The following is a 21,500-nucleotide window of genomic DNA, read 5'->3' as shown; positions in this document are numbered from 1 at the left end:
TTGTTAATAATAATCCATCACTCATCCCTTTTTACTGTCCTCAGAACAGGGGGGGCTTACCACTCTGGATATGAACAGGATATGAATGAATGTAGTAGACATTCAAAGAAATAAAAAAAGAACAAATAACAAAAAAGAACCGGGATATAACTTTCCCACTTTTTGACATTTTTTTTGATGTAGTAGAGATACTCAATTGTTGTAGGTCACCATTAAATTTATACAAGTACACACAATCTACACTGCAAAACCGCTGCTCAAGCTCTGCAACCATTCTGTCCAGTGGACAGTGATCAATTATGTAATAATCATTATTATATTATTAATTAGCCTATTATGATTACTATCATCATTCTTCTTCTATAAGCCCATTATGATTACTATCATCATTCTTCTTCTTCTGATTATTACTACTAGTACTACTACTAGTAGTTGTAGGCTCGTATTACCCTGCTTATTGGCTTGCTTATTAGCCTGCTTTTGCCCTATGATATTAAATTTGTCAGAGATTTCTTTGTGTAAAAAAATCTATAAAAATATCAAATTATTTAGGGTGACTATTGCTGAAGCCCCCCCTAAAATAGTCCTAATGACGACACTGCTTTTTACGTTTGACACCGTGAATATTCATTCATTCATTTTCTACCGCTTATCCTCACATGGGTCGCAGGGGTGCTGGAGCCTATCCCAGCTGTCTTCGGGCGAGAGGCGGGGTACACCCTGGACTGGTCGCCAGCCAATCACATGGCACATATAGACAAACAACCATTCACACTCACATTCATACCTATGGACAATTTGGAGTCACCAATTGACCTAGCATGTTTTTGGAATGTGGGAGGAAACCGGAGTACCCGGAGAAAACCCACGCATGCACAGGGAGAACATGCAAACTCCACTCAGAGATGGTCGAGGGTGGAATCGAACTTGGATCTCCTAGCTGTATGGCCTGCTCGCTAACCACTTGTCTACCCTGACTGTGAATATATATCATTCTGAATTAGGAAAGGTCTCAATTTTCGTGAAGTAATGTCCTTCCCTCAAATAAATGTGGTGTTACAATAGAAATCCAGTACCAACCACTGAATTGAGACAGTTCATTGCTACTGAGACAGTAAAGTAATTCTCCATAGACAAGCATTTGTGCAACTAAAGGCCTCCTCTCAAAGAAACGCCTTACTTCCAGTAAAGCGTGAGTACATTGTTTAGACTACATGAAACACACATTTGGCAGAATTTCAAGTGTCAGCCAATCCTCTAATAGATTTGGCTGACTTGGCCCTCGTCTTGGTCCCGGTGACCGCATCTCTACAGGCCAGCGAGAATGGCTGCTGACTAACTAATCCTCTTTACACTCCTCATCGCTGCAGCGTTGCTTCCTGCCAGTTATGGACTTCCTTTCAAAACAGACCAGGTGGTGACCTACAATCCTGCCAGAACGGCTCTACGCGTCTTGGCTGCATATTTGTCCTCCTTCTTTATTGGATAAAAGTCCCATGTCTCGCTTGTGGAGCTATGTTTATTTAAAATGTATTTTTTGTTTTCTGGATTATGCCTGAACTTTCTCATGCCTGTGCGGATCACACATGTATGCAAAGGGATCGTCAAAAATGGATTGTGATGGGCCGTCTGCGTATAGCATGGCTAAAACCGAACACAAGGAGCTAATACGCAAAATGCTGAACATTACAGGTCAGTCTGAGGGTTTTATATAGCCACAGTTTGTGCTTACCCATAGATGATAAAGTATAAATAGTCTGTAAACAAAAAATCTAGGACGATGTTATATACTTGTGATAACTGTTTTGCTGTGGGATTGGGATTAATTACAAGTTTTCTTCCTAATGACCATATTTAAGAGTTTTTTGGCATGTCCAGAATTGAAGCTGTGGGAATCAGACCTATGACCTGCAGTAGGAGTGGGGTTGGCGTCACCATGTAGCGCGTCACAACCACCTGGAGGAGTTTAACTCAGGAGCATTAGCTAGCTCATGTCTAAATCTGGCCACCAGATCATTGGTTGAAAAGCTTCTGGATGCACGTGGACACAAGCAGGTGGTGGTCCGATCTGGCGCTCTGCACACACAGTTCTAGCCCCCTTAGCTCAGGATATCAAGGATGGGGATATATGGGAATCTTTTAGAGCAGGGGTCTCAAACTCAATTTACTTGGGGGCCACTGGAGCTAGGGTCTGGGTGAGACTGGGCCGCATCAGGTTTTCCAAAAAAAAACAAAAAACGCATTTATTAAAAACAGTAAAATGAATAAACTTTGCTTTGGTTCCGATTTTCTACAAGAAAAGCTCTGATAAAACATTCCAAAGTTCTCAAATATCTTACTTATTATTTTTCTACACAAAATAAGATGAAAAATAAATAAACAAATCAAGAATAAGAGAAAATCAATCCGTAATAAATAAATAAATAAAATAATAATAATAAAACGGCAAGAAACCACATATAGTTGGTGGGTAGACAAATTATTTTTTCAGATTATAATTAACAAAGCATTATTAGAGCCCTTTAGACATGACAAAACACGACTATAGTCACATTTATACTCTTTTTATTTACATATTGCGCAACTGCAGGGTCTTGAGACACATGCTAACTCGCAAACTAGAGAGCTAGCGACCTAAACGGTAGCCTTCAAGTTATATCCTTTAAACTTAAATAGCCAAAAACTTACCACTTCCACACGGATAGGGAGGAAACAGTCATTTAACCTTTAACATGAACATTAATCAAACATAATCATTTTTTCTGGGTACATGATACCATACAGCATCCATATCAAACTTGTGTGGGCCGCACTAACATTAAACTTTCATATCAAGGCGGGGGCCTCAAACTAGTGTCCTGCGGGCCACATTTGGCCTGCGGGCCGCATGTTTGAGACCCTGTTTTAGCGTGTAGAATCAAGTAAATACTTGCTGAGACCCAATTTGGTCTTGCTGTTGTTAGCCTAAAAGTTCCCAGTCCATAGTCAGTGGATATAAGGCTCATAAATGACTGAATGTCCGACTTATTTAATCTTTTCTACTGCCACATCAAGGACACCATCTTTACCACATCTGCCATCAACAACTCAAGCCAAGGTTGCCATCGCCATGGTGACCTTTGCTGAGACGCAGATCTCTCCTATGGAGCTGTGCGAGCCACCCTTCCCGACCGCCACCTTGTCCCCCGGCTTGCGGCGTAAAAAGATGTTGTGGCAGAACGCCGTGAAACACATCATCATCCAGCAGGAGCTGAGCGCCCAGGTGAAGCACCATCCCACGTCTGGTTATTTAAGAGGGGTATTTAGCAGAACTGATCATATGTTATTATTTGTTGTGATAGGTGGGTGTGGAGCCGGCACACAAGATCTTTGTGACGGATACCTACATGAAAGAAATCAACAAACAAATCCGCAGCAAGGCCTCGCGTGGAGTCAAGCGACGCTCCTCTACGTTTCGAGTCCACCCTTCACAAATCTGTAGCTCCATAAGCATGCACAGCAGCGTGGCATCAGGTTGGAATGAATACGCCAGCGATGCCGACTTCTTTGTGCACTGGGGCCACATTATCCATGGGATCTATATACCCACCCTGAGACATACCTTTAAGTCCCGAGACCTGGAAAAACTGTACCAGCAACACTCCTCTCACCAAAGACGCAACTCCTTAGCCATCACTAACATCATTGACGCAATGGCCAAACTGCAGATCCTGGTTCTGTACCTTGCTTTGGCCCCTGAGGAGGTCACGGACCCACTACGAGGCTGCTTGACGTGCATGTTCATGGTGTTTGCGGTGGCGCTGTGCATCGTGGTTTTAAACTTTAAGGGCTCCATGTCGCCAAAGTGGCTCCATTATGCCGGGCTTGCCAGCTGGCTGTCGCAGTCCACGCAGGTACTGGGAGGACTGGCATATGGACTGGAGAAAGACCCGTCGTGGTACCTTTTGTTCACTCTGTTTGCCACATACACGCTGCTGCCCTTACCTCTTCTGTGGGCCATGTGTGCTGGATCGCTGACGTCAGCGTTGCATCTTATACTGGAGATCATATGCTACCGTAACGATCCAGTTCTTTTAAGAAAGGTTGTTCTAACTATCGTCTAGATGCCGCTTAGTTGTTGTACTTTCTGGTTACATTGAGTGAATGAATCCTTTTTCTTGGTTGCAGGTGTTTGCCAAAGGCCTTCTGTATCTGGGTATGAACACAGCTGGATTCTTCATCCACTACCTGACAGATCATTCACAGCGACAGGTGTTTCTAGAAACACGGCGTTGCATTGAAGGACGCCTCAAACTGGAGCAGGAAAACCAGAGACAGGTAGAATGAAGCTCTTTTGTTGACATGACTGTGCGTATTTAGTAAGGCAACTCTTTTACTTCTGAACCACCGCACACAAAACACCCAAACTTAGACCCCATAAGCGGAAATCTCTCACTTGTCAATGGCCGCCACAAAACACCCACTGCAACTATAAGGTGTTGAACCACCATGAAATTTGGTACACATCTTTAGACGACTGACAAGCACATGTCTGCAAAAATTGAGCAAGATTGGACGAAAACAAAATGGACCACCGGTGCGACAACTCATAAATTCCGTTCCATCTTTCAATGGAACAATGGAGCTTTAGGTTGTGCAGGGGCGTCAAATCATTGACCATTATTGACCATTTGTCTCATGATTTTAAAATATACCCATTGATGATATTTAGCTTTCTTGTAATACCGTTGTGCGGTCGAGTGGTTAGCACGCAGACCTCAAAGCTAGGAGACCGGAGTTCAATTCCAGCCTCAGCCATCTCTGTGTGGAGTTTGCATGTTCTCCCCGTACATGCGTGGGTCTCCTCCCACATTCCAAAAACATGCTAGGTTAATTGGCGACTCCAAATTGTCCATAGGTATGAATGTGAGTGTGAATGGTTGTTTGTCTATATGTGCACTGTGATTGGCTGGCGACCAGTCCAGGGTGTACCCCGCCTCTCGCCCGAAGACAGCTGGGATAGGCTCCAGCACCCCTGCGACCCTTGTGAGGATAAGCGGTAGAAAATGAATGAATGAACACTGTTGTATCCTTCATAAATGTTTCTTCCGAACAGGAGCGTCTGGTGCTATCGATCTTGCCCCGATTCGTAGCCTTGGAGATGATTGCCGACATGAGTTCCATGGAAGACGAGCTCAATCCTCAAGAATTTCACAAGATTTACATTCACCAGTATAAGGATGTCAGGTGGGTGCCAAGAGTCGCCCCTCACTACAAACAGAACACATGCTGTTTTGCTGACACTGTGTTTGTTGCCCCCAGTCATTTTGCAGTCCCTGGTGGTGTAATGGTACAGTTGCTACCTCTTAAGGCCGAGGTTGGTGGTTTAAGTTGTATCCCTGTTTTTGTTTCTCTTCTCTGCAGCATACTTTTTGCAGATATCAAGGGCTTCACTCTGTTATCCATGAACTTGTCAGCTCAGGATTTGGTTCGAACCCTCAATGAGCTCTTTGGACGCTTTGATCGCCTGGCTGAGGTTTGAATGTTTCTTTCCTATTGTACATGTACAATATGCACATTCAATATTGTATCAATGTTTCAGGAGCACCAATGCCTGCGAATAAAGATACTCGGAGACTGTTACTATTGCGTGTCAGGAGTTCCAGAACCACAGCGTGCACATGCCCGTCACTGCGTAGAGATGGGGCTGGCTATGATCAACACCATTCGGTTAGTCCGACTATAGGCTACCTGGCTGCAAACAGTGGTTGTTATATGTTTACAGCTACTAAGAGATGATACCAAAACATCTCTGGTCACTCGCCAACATCAGGTCTGTACGGAAGCTCCTTAACTTTGACATGGACATGAGGATTGGGATCCATTCGGGCTCCGTTCTATGCGGGGTGCTGGGTCTGCAGAAATGGCAGTTTGACGTCTGGTCTTGGGATGTGGGCATTGCTAACATGCTGGAGGCAGGCGGGATACCAGGGTGAGTGGGTTTTTGCAAGTATAAGACTGGTTTTGGAAACATAATGGTAGATCATCTGCCATTTCTCTCCAACAGGCGAATCCACATCTCCAAGGCAACCCTGGACTGTCTCGAAGGCACCTACAAGACGGAGGATGGACGAGGAGGGGACCGGAGTGAATTTCTGCGGAGACACAACATTGACACCTTTTTCATTTGTCCCCTGGAGGACAGATATCAAGACGACTACAATGAGACACCCAAAGTACAGAAAACAATTCGAACCTGGAATCCAGAGATTCCATTCGGGAGCGCCATTGACATGAATAGTGTAGGTTTTCATTCCATATTGGTCTCGCTGTCCTCCTGCATCGGTCTGATCCGTGTCATGTTCCCTTACAGATCTTGGCCTCATTTACCAACGGTTCATTACCCAACATATGGCGGTCCACCTCCAAGGAGATTAATGAACGCATCAAACATGCCATCGAGGTTCGAAGCAGTGAGCGTATGCATAAGGAGCACATCACTCCTCTGTCTCTGGTGTTCAAGGACATACACATTGAGGACAAGGTATGGGTACATTTAGACAACCATGCAAATACGGCAACATACACCTTCTGGAATATTGTGACTTGCAGGGTTGACTTCTAATTCTCTTTTTTGACTGCCATAGTTTTCCCAGATGAGAGATGAAATGTTCAACTCCAACCTGGTGTGTTCCTTTATCATGCTCCTATTTGTCATGGCTGCCCAGGCCCTCATCTCTGCCCCCAGGTCGGAAGACACCAACGCAACTTGTTGTTCATAATAAATATTTTCTCTTATTCCTTTCTATCTTTTTTACCTGCAGGATGTTCCCAGCCATCATCCAGTTTTCCCTGTTTTTACTCACCTACATGCTGCTGCTACTGGTCGTGTTAGCTGAAGAATTCAAGTGGTGCCCCGCTAGACTGCAACACTTCTGTTGCTGGATCCATGAAAACAACAACGCTCGCAACATGCTCACCCTCACTGCTATTGTCATTAACTTTGCTTTAGCCTCCATGGACATGGTGAGTGCAATCACTAACCAGTAAACTGATGGCCGTTTGTTCATTCATCCCACTTAAGCCTAAATTATGCTTCAGCGTCGTCGCTATGTCGGCCCATCTTACAACTTCTTTGATCAGTTTATAGCTCTTCAGCGGGCTGGACACATGACCTGCAACTCTCTTAGACTCGCTAATTAACTTCCAACGTAGAAGTAAACAACAGTGAGGGAGAAAACCAGACTGTTGTTGGAGCTAGAACTAATTCATGTGGAGCACCAGTCACTTTATTTGTACAGTAGTCCCTCATTTATCACTGATAATTTGTGAATGTCAACACAGTAGCATTCCTTTGTCATCAAATATTTACATGTTTAGAGCATAGCATTATGGCACTTACATATGGTTTCTAATATTATTAGAGCCCTCTGGACATACAATAACACCCCTATGCCTTCCAAACATATAAACAGGAAGTGACATCAGGGATTAAGAGTTGAGTTTTATCTGGAGTACAGCCACAACAGTACCCCGTGTTATTATGATGATTATTATTAATGTGCCTGCTGTGAGATACTTGTGACAAAAGTCCTTTCATATCTTTAACTGTATTTGTATTTCAGTTCATTACTTTAGTTCATTTAGTCATTGTTATGCTTGAAGATGCCACACAGGAGATCGGGAAGACCTGGGTTCGATTCTCTGTGTGGAGTTTGCATGTTCTCCCCATGCGTGCGCGAGTTTTCTCCGGGTACTCCGGCTTCCTCCCACATTCCAAAAACATACATGTTATGTTAATTGGCGACTCCAAATTGTCCATAGGTATGAATGTGTACATGTGCCCTGGGGTGTACCCCACCTCTCCCCCAAAGGCAGCTGGGATAGGCTCCAGCATACCCCCGTGCCATAGAAAATGGATTGCTTCATTTAGGCCAACAATACATAGAAATGGTAGTCGTCAATCACCAAACAGCGGCCATTTATCAATTACATTTTTGAAAAACGCAATACAGTTTTCAGTATAGTTTTCGAACCACGAAATGGTGAGGAACGACTGTATGTTTCATTGTACAAAACCACACTGAAATACAATCAAATATAATATGTCAATGAAAAATCCTGTTCAGGAACACAAACAAATGAAAGTATATACCAGCGTAAAGCAAAAAAAATAATAATAATAACAACAAAAATAAACAAGGAAAACATGTCCTGTCCATTTTGCCTGCAGGTATGGTGCATTCTCACAGACAGAGAAGAGGCTAATATGATGGACAGTACCAACATGCCTTCACGTTCACTCACTGTGTGTTCTTTCCCAGAGGTAATAATAATGATCATCTAACAACAACCAAAATAGTTTTGTCCATTTTGAGCATTTACCCAAAATCTCATCTTTTTTTTATCTATCCAGGTGTTTGTGCTGAGCGGCGTGATCGCCATGGTGACGTGCGCTGTCTTTTTACGCCTCAACTCTCTGCTGAAGCTGGCGGTGTTGTTGCTGGCGGTGGCCGTCTACTCCTACCTCATCCATCTGGCCTTCCTCTCTCTTGCACGCCACGACATGCTGCACAGGTCAGCCCACTAAAAAGGCCTTTTTTTTATACAGTAAACACTCACTGACCACAATGTTCCATGTGCACAGATCTCACTATGTCAGGAGGAAATGGACTGCCATTCTTCTCTTGGTCATGTTTATTGTTGCTGTCTTCTACAATGGACGCCAGGTAACTTCTCCATTTCTGGATCTTGTCAATCCATAGCGAGTGGTAGAAAGTAATGAATATACTGTCCTGTACACGCGTTTTGGTCTCTAGTGGGAAGCCACTGCCAGGCTGGACTTCCTGTGGCGTCTGCAGGCTCAGCAGGAAGTGGAGGATATGAGGGAGCTGCGTGAACATAATGAATGTCTTTTGCACAATATTCTGCCCGTGCACGTGGCCAGACACTTCTTGGAGCGTAGCAAGAACGATGAGGTACAAACACTCAACTATATACTAATCATTATAGATTTGATTTACTGTGTTTCTGTGCCAGATAAATGGTGAGGATAATGTGATTTAGAGGATGAATGAAAGTCTGTGTGGTCTTTCTAGGAGCTTTACTCCCAGTCATATGATGAAGTGGGAGTCATGTTTGCTTCCATTGCTGGCTTTAATGAGTACTTTGAGCAAAAAGAGGTCAGACATGAAGGTGTGGACTGCCTACGGCTGCTGAATGAGATCATTGCAGGCTTTGATGAGGTGAGCTTGATAAGTGATGTGAAAACATATCTAAAGTGGAATATCAAATGCCCCCTAAGAATGAACAGGTGGGGGCTCGGATTCAGGTAAAGGTAAGGGTGTCACTGTAAGGCTTAGGTATGGTAATAAGCTCGGATTTGGGGTTAGCGTTGGGGTTTAAGATTGGAGCAGATAGGTTTACGGCTAGGGTTAGGGTTGAGTTTAAAGGTAATTTTAGGATTAGGATCAGTGTTATGTCGTTGGGGATAGTGTTAGAGGTAAGGATTATGGTTTGGGCTGTCAAAATAGAGCTGTAACTCATTTATTTCATTCATTAAGTTAATTTTTTTTACGTAATTAACACGTGTTTTTACGGTAAGCCATGCCTCTCTGTTATGATAACAGACATTATCACATACTACAGTATTAATTGGCCCTGTACCCTAAAAACCGCCCATGAATGATACGAGAAAAGGCCAAAATGATACTGTGTCAAAACCCAGAGCAATGATACTGATAAAATATAGAGTTTAACCATGTTCAGTATCAGCCCCCGTAGCTGTCCACTCAGAGCGCGCTGCTCTGGTATCGTGCCCGTGGAACAACCAATCAGAGAACAGCGCAAGAGCGTGAACACACAATATAAATATTCCTAGTGCTTCTCCAGTCACCAAAAAACCCAAACTTGATTAATAGAACTTTAATTGTCAGACATTGATAAGGTAAGACTGTTGATAAAATATTATTGTTGAAATATTTTTGCAATTATTGTGTTTACACTGTTTAGATATAATACATGTAATAAACTGAAAATTGTCTGGAAACAAAATGGTCTTTTGATTAAATAGTACGTGATAATAAGCTCATGATTAAATAGTATGTGATAATAAGATCATCACATGGGTTGTCTGGTATCAGGCCCAATATCATGCCCCCACGTGCCAGTATCAGCCCTCGACCTTCGGTCTGGCATGTGGGGGCATGATACCTGGCCTGATACCAGACAAACCATGTGATAACCTATAAGGGACACAGTGTAGCATCCCCACATAGTCACACAGAGTCTGACACTCTTGTCAGCGTCTTCTTAACAGCGTGTTTTCATCTCTGCCTCTCTTTTCAGTTGCTGGAGGAGTCGTACTTTGACTATGTCGAGAAGATCAAAACCATCGGGAGCTGCTATATGGCCGCCTCTGGTCTAGCTCCAGACGGACAGGTGGGACAGACACATTTCTTACGTTTTTTTAAATGTGTCTGTGAACTATTCAGCGATTTGTCTCTCCTGCAGTCGTCTATGGATGAATGGAATCACTTGAGTGAGCTGGTTCTGTTTGCAATGGCGATGCAGGAGACCTTGAAGGAGATTAACAGGCACTCGGCCAAAGACTTTCAGCTCCGTGTCGGTAAGTGGCTGACTGTGGACACACTTTGTAAACAGGCGTCAGCTTATATGAAGGTTTATTTAAATAAATACTTCTCATTGCCCGTAAGCTGTCATCTGGTTCCTCTGACTGAGGAATTCAGTGTCTGTAATGAAATCCAGCATTTCTCCGTATTAGGCATTGCACACGGGCCGGTGGTCGCAGGTGTAATCGGCGCTAGCAAGCCTCAATATGACATCTGGGGGTCAACGGTGAACTTGGCAAGCCGCATGGAGAGCACAGGGGTGAGCGGACGTATCCAGGTGCCTGAGGCCACCAGAAAGATTCTGATGGAGTGGGGATTTTCATTGGAGCTACGAGGAGAAATCTTTGTCAAGGGGGTGAGTGTCTCAAAGTGTTCCTATTGTAGGTATTTCTAGTTTAGTGTCACTTCAGGGAAGGTGCAGCAGCTTGAACTGCCCTGAAGTAGGAGGAGGACCCCTACTGAAAGTCATACATACTGTTAAACGTGATCACTGATCTTGTCATTGCAGGTAAGCGAATGTCAGGGCAAGGTGCGCACCTACTTCATCAGCACCATGCGCAGCAAGATAGCCAACACTTCCCCAGATGGACGTCCGGGGGGCAGAACCAGTGGACGCATGACCATGGCGGGAATAGTGTTCAGTCTAGTCCAAGCCAGACACAAGGAGAAGCTGAGGGAGACGAATGGGGGCTTCAAGCTGACACGCTGCGCCCTCTAGCGCTGATGGGTGGCAGCTGCTTTCATTCCATAATCTTCCATATGTAATTGGTCATGCACAACCCTCAATTCACCATATATTGAAATAATGACAATGTTTTCAAATGGCATTATTCAAAAGCCAATAATAATCTTGCAACAGGTTCTGATACCTTCAAGCCAAACGCACTTATTACCTCAAAACAACCACAATCACCTCACATAGATTTCCAATGGCCTATATACTGTATCTAGTGTTTTTTATGGTTTATTCTCTATTTATCTATCTGCTTTTTGTATCTGTATTTTTGTCAGTGTTGTTTTGACATATTCATTCATGTTTTATACACTCTCATTTTGTTCAGGGCAGACAAAGGAACTGCATTTTAAATGTCCCATATCTCAGAAAATCTACATTTGTTTGCTTAAAATGTCAATTCAAGAGCACAGAACGTTTTTTCCAGTTTTTTTTTATTGTCAATAGGTAGTCTGAAAGGACCTAATATATATTTTACACTTCTCACATGTGACTGATCTGAATTAGAATGTAGTGGCTAAATAAACGCCAATGCCTGAAAGACTTCTTAATTAAAATGCAGCACCTATATGATTGAGAACCCTTTTTGTTTTGTTAAGAATTAGTGATAAGATATTTATGTTTAAAATACATAATTTAGGGGATTATTATCATTCTGGGACTGTATTAGTGTTATCACTTTTTTTGCTAATAAAGTCAAATAGATAAAAGGAATAAAAAAGTGATTTGTTGTTTGTAATAATTGTGATGCAATATGACACTAAAAGGGAAATAATCAAAGGTATAAGGAAATAGGTTTTTGTTTATTTTATGTATATTTTATCATGATCTAGTAATCGTTGGGACTACACTACCGAATATGCCTTCTGTTATCTGCACTCGATTAATGCTGTCTGCAGCTGGAGCTGCTGGTCCTCCATCTGATCGTCTATTTACAACAGATGAGTCACCGAGGTGAAATTAGTGCAAATGTTATTATGTTGTATTCATTAATATTTTAAGGATTAGAATTTTAAAAATATAATTATAAACAAACCAGCCAAGTAAAAAGATTGGTCATGGCACTAACGATACCGAATACAATTAGAAAGTGTCGTTATTCATAATACAAATATCCACAAAATACATATATTTTAAGACGGAATTGATAATGTTATTATTTAGTTAATATGGAAATCTTGTTAATATCAGATGATAATTTGATAACTCTTCAAAAGTTACAACGGCAATCCGAAGGAACACTTTTGATTTTCGTTCTGGTGTAACGAAAGTAAGACAGAGTGAACCCTCTCGCTCAAATCCCACGCCCTCTGTGCAAGTAAACACGCGGGATTGTGCGGCTCTGATTGTTGTCATCCTTCGAAAGTTTGTCTCATTGTCTGTCTTTGAAATTTGGCTTTGAAAGTTAGTGAAAATGGCGGACTCTCAGAACGACAAGCTGTACAAAGCTGAATACGCTAAAAGCGGCCGTGCGTCGTGCAAGAAGTGCAAAGAAAACATAGCTATCAACTCGCTGAGAATGGCTATCATGGTGCAGGTAATGCTTAAGGCTTCTGAGCATAGCAAGCTAGCTAACGCCATGCTTGACGCCATGCTATTTTTTGGACAGTCTGACGCTTTTTCTTTGAACGTAGATCACTAAACCTTACATATAACATACTATTTATATGGCTTTATTTGTGTAAATGTCTCGATTTAGGGAGAAAGGCCCCCATTGGAATTTAAATGGCTGCCACTATGAATGAGATTTCTCCATGTACACTGCTTCTCGTGTCTTCGTTTTAATGCAATTCGGCATCAAAAGCAGACGATTTTAGCATTTATCGTGAAATTACAGTTGCTGAAATCCAAGAAGACTATGTCATTAGTCATACGGGCTTTAAGATGTGCTTTAGTTACATGATTATGTTGTGTTTTTGTTCATTATAGCCGTTCACATTAGGGGTAGACGGGGAAAATATCGATATCGCGATATCAATATTGAAGCTGTCCAAGCATGGGCTGCTGTTCACTTGCAGGCAATTGTACATATTATTATATGAATTATGTGTTGTACAACAAAATATTGATTTCACATATTAATCAACTCTTCTGCTGCAGTATCCATAGAACTCATAAGAAATCGATCACTGTGTCCAAGCATATCGCTTATTCTTATTGATATAATATGACTGCACCACATATTGATACCGTCATGCATGTACAGTTGTGCACTTACTTTGTATGCTGTGATGATGTCGCATGGACTTGTGATGCATGCCATTTGCATGTTACACTGGTTTAAAGTCAAATTTGCTTTTTCTGTGGCAGTCGCCCATGTTTGACGGGAAGGTCCCACATTGGCATCACTTTTCCTGCTTCTGGCTGAGAGCAGCAGCTCAGTCCACCGCCGACATCGCCGGCTTTTCCGACCTTCGCTGGGAAGACCAGGAGAAAGTCAAGAAGGCTATCGAAGGTGGTGGAGCAGCTACAGGAGGTCGGCGCTTCATCCAACATTCCGCATGGTTTCATCCATGTTTTGTGGGGTAACATTTTTGTGTGTTGTTTTTGTAGGAAAAGGGGAACAGAAAGGTGCAGCTAAAGGAGAGAAGACGCTGAATGGCTTTGCGGTGGAATATGCCAAATCGAACCGCAGCACTTGCAAAGGTTGTGAGTTGAAGATACAAAAGGTATGAACACATTGAATTGCAATTCATTTCATAATGCTCGTCACTCAGTGGTTTGTTCATATTGCCGTATGTGTTCAGGAAAAGTAATGTTAAATGATCTGTTTCAGTGTCAAACTATCACCATCATAAAACCATTTTCACTTTGTAAACGGTCAAACAAATATAAAAACAAGTTAACCACTATTAATAGACCCCAACAATAACTTTGACCTCATGGGGCGTTTCAACTGTAATCCACTTCCCCTCTCAACTCCACTCTTGAGTTATGTTGTGGTCACCTGTGGATATGCATTTCTAGCTATCTAGAACAAAAAAAAAATGTCACCTCAATAGCCACGTATACATGGACCCAAATATTCCAATTGCATTTGGTTTATTTGCTCAAATGGAAAGAATTTAACCTTTGTATACGCCTCATTCTGAAAGAAAATCCGAATGAACATATAATCAGATTCACAGGGGTGGAATATTCCTCCAAATACCCAATCTGATTGAGGTATCTTGTACCCGCTCAAACGGAAAGTTGTCAGGGTGCGTTCTTCTTTGTTGTGTTTTTCTTCTTCTGTTGTTTATTGGCAGTTAGCAAGCCGCTTTCGGTGTGCATTACCGCCATCTGTGGAACAGAATCTAAACCCTTCTATACTTTTATTCACAAGTCCAGTTTTTCTTTAAAAAGAAAATGTGTGTCTATATAAAACATGTCCCGAGTTTAATTCTAAAATATTAGCAAGATTTATTTTGATCTTTTCCTGTTTAAATTTATCCCGGGTGCGTTCTTTCATCGCATGCTCAGATATGACGTAACACGCAGCTGGAGACGTTCTTTAGTTTTAAAAATGGCGGTGAGCAATCGGCACTGGACTGCTGCGGAAAGTCAGTTTTTGATCCAAACTAAATTTCAAGACTGGACAAACGAAAAACTCACAATACAGAGTTATTCCAACGAGTGAAAGAAAAACTTGGGGAAGTCTGTATCACCTGATGTTGATATTGATGCTTTACTGCACATGCCCTATTGACTATTCTGTTTGATTATAGCGGTGCATGTAGACAAGATATTGGAATATTCCTTTCCATGTATACCATTGTTTTCGGAAAAGTCATTCGGAAAGATGAAAAACTCCTCATGTAAACGTGGATACTGTCTCCGCTCACAGGATTTGATCCGTGTGTCGAATAAAACGGTGGACCCAGAAAAGCCCCAACTGGGCCTGATCGACCGCTGGTACCACACGGCATGCTTTGTGAGCCGTAGGGAGGAGTTGGACTTCAAGCCCGAGTACAGCGGTGCTCAGCTGAAGGGTTTCAACATGTTGCGGGCAGAGGACCAGGAGGAGCTTAAAAAGAGGCTCCCTGCCGTCAAATCAGAAGGGTGAGCTATAGAATATTCATTATGGTAGCGTGTATGTAGTATTTTTTTTTTCTTTTTGTGCAACCAGTCCAGTTTTTTCATACAATGTGGCCACCACTTTTCTTATCTATCATCAGATGAAACTACTTTTAGCCTTTGTGGCTTTGGCTAAAATTTAGGCCAAAATTATTTGTTCCCTCTTATAGAAAGCGCAAATGTGAAGAAGTGGATGGAGTCTCGAAGAAACAGAAGAAGGCGGATGAGGAGGAGAAAAAAAAGTTGGAGGAGCAGTTGAAGGTTACTTGGATCTCCACGGGAGACATTGCAATGTGCGTTCGACACATCTTCATCGTCAGTGTGCTTTTTGTCTCTCTCCAGGAGCAAAGTAAGCTGATCTGGGGAATTAAAGACAAGCTGAGGAAGTTTTGTTCAGTCAATGACATGGAGGAGCTTCTTTTCGCTAATAACCAAAGGGCTCCCTCAGGGGAATCAAATGTGAGCGTGCCTCAAAATGACTCTACAATCCTGAATCACGCTTTTGTTAAAGTTACCGTTTTATGATTGACAGGTGGTGGACAGCTTGGCTGATGCCATGGCCTTTGGTGCTCTTGAGCCATGCAAGGAGTGCTTCGGCCAGCTCGTATTCAAAGGGGATGCATATTACTGCACGGGGGACATCTCAGCTTGGACAAAGTGTGTGTTCAAAACGACAAAGCCCGAACGCAAAGACTGGGTCATGCCCAAGGTAGGTCCTCTATAGTATTTTCCCATAAGCATTCATGGAAATTGAATAATCTGTTGTGGGGTCAAAACATTGCCACTATGAAGCTTTTATGAACTGACATGTACATGCACAAATGATGATTGACACACACATTACCTCAAATACTAGATTGTCTAAATTGTCACAAGTGTATAAAGAAGTTAGAGACTGAACTGACGTCTCAACTCATGAAATGTCATCTCACGTGACTCTATGCATAACATGATGTCACGAGGGCTTGACGAGTTGATTCATTTAATTATGGATTTTTTTCGATGTTGTGGCGGTGATTGAACACTAGGAAAAAAACAACTTCATGTTTTGACTAGTCAGCAGGTTAGGAAATTGTGTCATATAGACGATATGTCACTGTTGTTTAAAATCCTCCTTTTTCTATGAACCTGTGGAGGGCAGCTGTAAAAACATATAATATATATCTGCTTCACTTCTTTTTAGGAATTCCATGAAGTTCCCTTCTTAAAAAAGTTTAAGTTTAAACGACAGGACAGACTTTACCCAAAGGAAACCCCTTCTCAAACCACGCCTGCAGTCAAAGCTGAACCTCTGGCAAGTGCCTCCAGCGCCCCCTCCTCCAAGCCACTCCCAGAGGGCGGACCCACAGGTGAGTGGCCAGTGCACCTCTTGTGAAGAAGTACAGTCATGAAGAAGACGCCAAACTAAACTGTGTGTGTGTTTCCCCAGATAAACCTCTGACTGGTATTAAACTGTTGACTGTGGGAAAGCTGGCCAAGAACAAAGACGACATCAAGGCCGCCGTGGAGGAAATGGGTGGCAAGATTATCAGCTCGGCCACAAAAGCCACACTCTGCATTAGCACCAAGAGTGAGTAACCTACCTACAAACTAACCTTTCATCAGTAAGTTTTATTTTGAAAGTACGTAACGGTCCCCGCCCACAGAGGAAGTGGAGAAGATGGGCAAGAAAATGGAGGAAGTGAAGGACGCCGGCGTGCGCGTCGTGTCTGAAGATTTCCTCACTGACATCAAGTCGTCGGACAAAGCGCTCCAGGAGTTGATCTCCTTGCACGCCATCTCCCCCTGGGGAGCAGAGGTCAAAGCGGAGGCGCCGGCCCCAACTGCAGCCTCCAAGTCTGGAGCCATGGCTTCCAAGAGCACGGGCAGAGTAAAGGAGGAGGAAGGTAATCATTCAGTAAATATTCAGTTATTAACAGTATCATCACTTGAATATTCACCACTGCATGCAGATGGTAATTATATTTTAATCCAAAGTAATTCCTATTACAATCCCAAAGACTGGAACGGACGGTATTTGTGGAAGAATTGATAATAATACAGTATTAGATCTTGTAACAAAGCATTTGTACAAATTTTTTAAAAAGTCGCCTGCCTTGTAATAAACACCTAGCACTCTCTGCAGTTGAGTAATTGAAGACAGCAAGATACAGTGCACATTATTTTATCCCAATGTATCCCAATTGGATTCACCTGCTGCCAACAACTTTGTGGTCCATACACACTGTCACAAACAATTGGATACCTGGTGTGATACATTGTGGTGGTCTGTGGCTTTGTATAAAACTGCATGCTCACTCTTGCAGGTAGCAGCAAAACCAAGAAGATGAAACTGACAGTCAAAGGAGGTGCTGCGGTGGATCCAGACTCAGGTAGTCAGAATGATTGGTTGGCTAAAGTGCCATCATTTTGTCCCCCCGAACACGACTGATGGATAATGTGGGTTTTGTTAGGTCTAGAGAACAGCGCTCATGTGTTGGAGCAGAACGGGAAAATGTACAGCGCCACATTAGGTCTTGTGGACATAGTCCGAGGAACCAACTCCTACTACAAACTGCAGCTGCTTGAAGACGACGTACAGAAAAGGTGTGTTGGGTTAATGGGAAGTGCTCACTTTCTTAGAATCCATCACATAGTGACAATGGTGTCCACATTTGTCATCAATGTGCAGGTACTGGGTGTTCCGCTCATGGGGCAGAGTGGGCACCACTATCGGAGGCAACAAGCTGGACAAATATGGGGACATGCACTCGGCGCTGAAGAACTTCCTGTCCGTGTACAGAGAAAAGACCGGCAACGAGTGGGGCTGCTCTGACTTCACCAAATGCCCCAATAAGTTCTACCCCCTGGAGATCGACTACGGACAGGTATGGACACCTTGGAAGCTGATATAGTGACCGTGTGTGACTGCCGTTGGTGTTGCTGAGCAGGATGAAGAAGCTGTGAAGAGGCTGACGGCCACCGCTGGCACAAAGTCCAAGCTGGCCAAACCTGTCCAGGACCTCATTAAAATGATCTTTGATGTGGAGAGCATGAAGAAGGCCATGGTGGAGTTTGAGGTACAAAAAATGTAGATCAGACTCAGTCTTAGAAGCAATAAGTTCTTCAAACGAGTGATCATCTGTAAGGCTTTGTTTTCCATCCTGCATCCAGATTGACCTCCAGAAAATGCCTTTGGGAAAACTGAGTAAGCGGCAAATTCAGAGTGCTTATGCTCTCCTCACTGAAGTTCAGCAGGTCAGTTAACCTCTGTGGTGACACCCTCTGCTAATTTGTTTGATTTCTCACATCAACGCCAAATCTAGCTGTTCAACAAAACATTCCTCTTCCTGTGTTAGGCTGTGTCAGATTGTGTAACCGAAGCCCAGATTTTGGATCTGTCCAATCGCTTCTACACCCTGATACCTCACGACTTTGGCATGAAGAAACCCCCACTGCTCAACAACCTGGACTTTATTCAAGTATGGACACAAGAATATCCAGTGTTTCATGTCTTAATATGAGACCCAAGTGCAGATGGTGACTAAATACATGTGTATATCACTGTCCAGGCTAAAGTTCAGATGCTGGACAACCTGTTGGACATTGAAGTGGCTTACAGTCTGCTGAGAGGAGGGGCCCAGGACAATGAGAGCGATCCAATTGACATCAACTATGAGAAACTCAAAACTCAGATTGAGGTTAGGACCATGCCATCGCTTTAGCCTTGTGTTATAATGTTATGAAAGGTTTTCATTTTTTTTTATGTCTATCAGGTTGTGGACAAGTCCACACAGGAGGCAGAGATCATTATGCAATATGTGAAGAACACACATGCTGCCACGCACAACACCTATACACTGGAAGTAGAAGATGTAAGTCACAACGTCCTCATTTTGTCACCTTAGTAAGAGGGGAGAAAAGTCAGGATTTTTAATAGAAGTTATTTTGCTTGAATAGCGTCAAGTAATATTACAACAAAAGTTTAGATTTTATTAGAATAAAGTTGGAAATTGTACCAATGAATAGTAATTTAGCAAAAATAAAGTGAGGGAGAGTCATGATTTAAGTCGTAACGTTAGGAGCAAATCAGAATTTCACAATAATGTTGCAAATGAAGCTTAATTTTATAGGAATAAAGTCGGACTATTACGACACGTTGGACCCAAAGAGCCCATTATATTCTAATGTACTTCCTGTAGCATTACAACTTTGTTTTCATAAATTGTGGTATTTGTTTTCAGTGTAGCTCTAATTCTTGTGTACATTACTGTAATACCTATCATTCAAGATTTTCAAAATCAGTCGCGAGGGAGAGCGTCAGCGGTTCCGCCCCTTCGAGGAACTGCACAATCGCCAGCTGCTGTGGCACGGCTCGCGTGCCACCAACTACGCTGGCATCTTGTCTCAGGGTCTCCGCATTGCCCCTCCGGAAGCACCCGTGGTGAGTACATGTTGCCAATTTGGCTTTGATCTTTTACTCATTATAGGCGGCATCGTTTCATTTAGCCTATCCTTTTTTGTTTTAATTGTTTTATTTTATATTTTAGACTGGTTACATGTTCGGCAAAGGTGTGTACTTTGCTGACATGGTGTCCAAGAGCGCAAACTACTGTCACACATCACAGTCCAACCCTGTGGGACTTCTCCTGCTGGCTGAAGTTGCTCTCGGCAACATGTAAGTGACATCATCCTGAATGAACTCGCTGTGAATGATGCTGATGCTGACTTTTTTTTTTTTTCTTTTTCTTTTTCTTTAGGCATGAGCTGAAAAAGGCCTCCCATATCACAAAATTACCAAAGGGCAAGCATAGTGTTAAAGGTATGAAAATAATCTTCTCTCCCAGTAATTCATGCTGCAGACACTGATTTTCTTTTTCTTTGCAGGTTTGGGCAGAACTGCTCCTGAATCGAGTGCTACTACCACTTTAGATGGCGTAGAAGTGCCTCTGGGAAAAGGAACCCACACCAACATTGATGACACAAGCCTACTGTACAACGAGTATCCTTTTATGCTCACTCAGACATGGATTTTATTGTACTCTATACACATTGTGACCTTTGAATATTCTTTGCTGCTTTCTATGTACACATTTTTTTTTCATTCCGCTGGTTTTGTTTCAAGTATACTGTATATTCTCGTCTGTCCAAGTCCCAAACATGCACATTTCCTCCCCTTCCCCTTTAAAAAGTGTCTTGTTGAATCAACCACAGCTGACCTTTTTGCCCATTATTATTCCACTCATCGCTGTCTTTATCTTTCTTGTTGGAATTGAACAGCCTCACAATTTCTGTTGTGACACGTGCTGTACTTCCATCTCCGATAACACTCCCCTTCTCTTTTGACTACCATTGTTTGCTCACCACTATTAATTAGTCTACGAGAGCTGTGGTTAAGTATGGTAGGTCTGATTAGCTTGGATTAGATTTAACAGCATGACCAGAAATGTGCATATACACTACATTTTTGTTATGATTTTTCCTTAACAAGCTTCACAGATACATCGTGTATGATGTAGCCCAAATAAACCTGAAGTATCTCCTGAAGATCAACTTTAATTACAAAACTTCCTTGTGGTGAGAACACTCCTTGAGTTTGATTCCCTGCGGCGATACCCTCAGCTAAAGGATTGATGCTAATCTCTTGTCACTTTATGCGATTTTTCAGCAGATTTACTGTACTAGCGTTGCGTTTATTCGGTACTTGCATATCCACTCGAGGAAGGTCAAAAACAACATAGCAAACCTTTGATTTTTAGGTAGAAAAGACATAGGAGGATAGATTTGTAGGGATTTGTGACCAACAGCCACATAGTTACTCACTCCGCCCGCTTAGAATACTGTATTACATGTATTAGTATATATTTGCATTGTTTGTCTCTGCAGCTGTCTTCCCTTGCAAAAATAAACAATCTTTCTACAAAGGGTCCGTCTTGTATTACGCATGATTTGCAAAGAATTTGGCCATCTGGGGTGTTAAGCGAGACGTTTCTTGTATGTGTGCTATGTGGAGATGTTGCAGCAGGCATCCATCTTTGCTGTGGGGTTCCATTCTCTGTGGTGATGTCAGGGTCTTGATGTCACTGCACAATTTGAAGCTACACCTTTTAAGTCCTACCAAA

General features: G+C 42.6%; 2 protein-coding genes across 3 annotated transcripts; both read left to right on the top strand.

Annotated features, from left to right (window-relative positions):
* The first annotated feature begins 702 nt into the window (after positions 1 to 702).
* Positions 703 to 12,048, top strand: si:dkey-206f10.1 (adenylate cyclase type 8). Of its 2 annotated transcripts, XM_058057513.1 has the most exons (21): positions 703 to 1,692; positions 3,055 to 3,262; positions 3,342 to 4,082; positions 4,168 to 4,317; positions 5,096 to 5,226; positions 5,404 to 5,515; positions 5,582 to 5,709; positions 5,813 to 5,971; positions 6,047 to 6,281; positions 6,353 to 6,523; positions 6,627 to 6,727; positions 6,804 to 7,005; positions 8,213 to 8,305; positions 8,396 to 8,556; positions 8,627 to 8,708; positions 8,799 to 8,957; positions 9,078 to 9,224; positions 10,327 to 10,419; positions 10,492 to 10,606; positions 10,763 to 10,965; positions 11,119 to 12,048. In XM_058057513.1, the coding sequence occupies exons 2-21, from the start codon at positions 3,110 to 3,112 to the stop codon at positions 11,326 to 11,328; spliced, it is 3,546 nt and encodes a 1,181-aa protein (XP_057913496.1). In that variant the 5' UTR covers positions 703 to 1,692; positions 3,055 to 3,109; the 3' UTR covers positions 11,329 to 12,048. The 2 variants fall into 2 exon arrangements, with proteins under 2 accessions (XP_057913496.1, XP_057913497.1); XM_058057514.1 differs by having other exon boundaries at positions 3,342 to 3,431; positions 10,327 to 10,606.
* Positions 12,049 to 12,654: 606 nt separating this feature from the next.
* On the top strand, positions 12,655 to 21,302 carry parp1 (poly (ADP-ribose) polymerase 1). Its single transcript, XM_058057515.1, has 23 exons — positions 12,655 to 12,880; positions 13,654 to 13,819; positions 13,897 to 14,012; positions 15,170 to 15,384; positions 15,570 to 15,660; positions 15,742 to 15,858; positions 15,932 to 16,108; positions 16,583 to 16,748; positions 16,829 to 16,969; positions 17,046 to 17,285; positions 17,706 to 17,771; positions 17,853 to 17,985; positions 18,071 to 18,266; positions 18,330 to 18,458; positions 18,553 to 18,636; positions 18,738 to 18,860; positions 18,951 to 19,079; positions 19,155 to 19,253; positions 19,670 to 19,822; positions 19,929 to 20,056; positions 20,139 to 20,200; positions 20,266 to 20,380; positions 20,878 to 21,302. The coding sequence occupies exons 1-23, from the start codon at positions 12,758 to 12,760 to the stop codon at positions 20,957 to 20,959; spliced, it is 3,051 nt and encodes a 1,016-aa protein (XP_057913498.1). The 5' UTR covers positions 12,655 to 12,757; the 3' UTR covers positions 20,960 to 21,302.
* Positions 21,303 to 21,500: the final 198 nt, after the last annotated feature.

This window comes from Doryrhamphus excisus, chromosome 19 (genome assembly GCF_030265055.1).
Source record: "Doryrhamphus excisus isolate RoL2022-K1 chromosome 19, RoL_Dexc_1.0, whole genome shotgun sequence".
Lineage (NCBI taxonomy): Eukaryota > Metazoa > Chordata > Actinopteri > Syngnathiformes > Syngnathidae > Doryrhamphus > Doryrhamphus excisus.
Note: the sequence above shows the minus strand (reverse complement) of the source record. Positions and strands in the feature narration are given on the sequence as shown.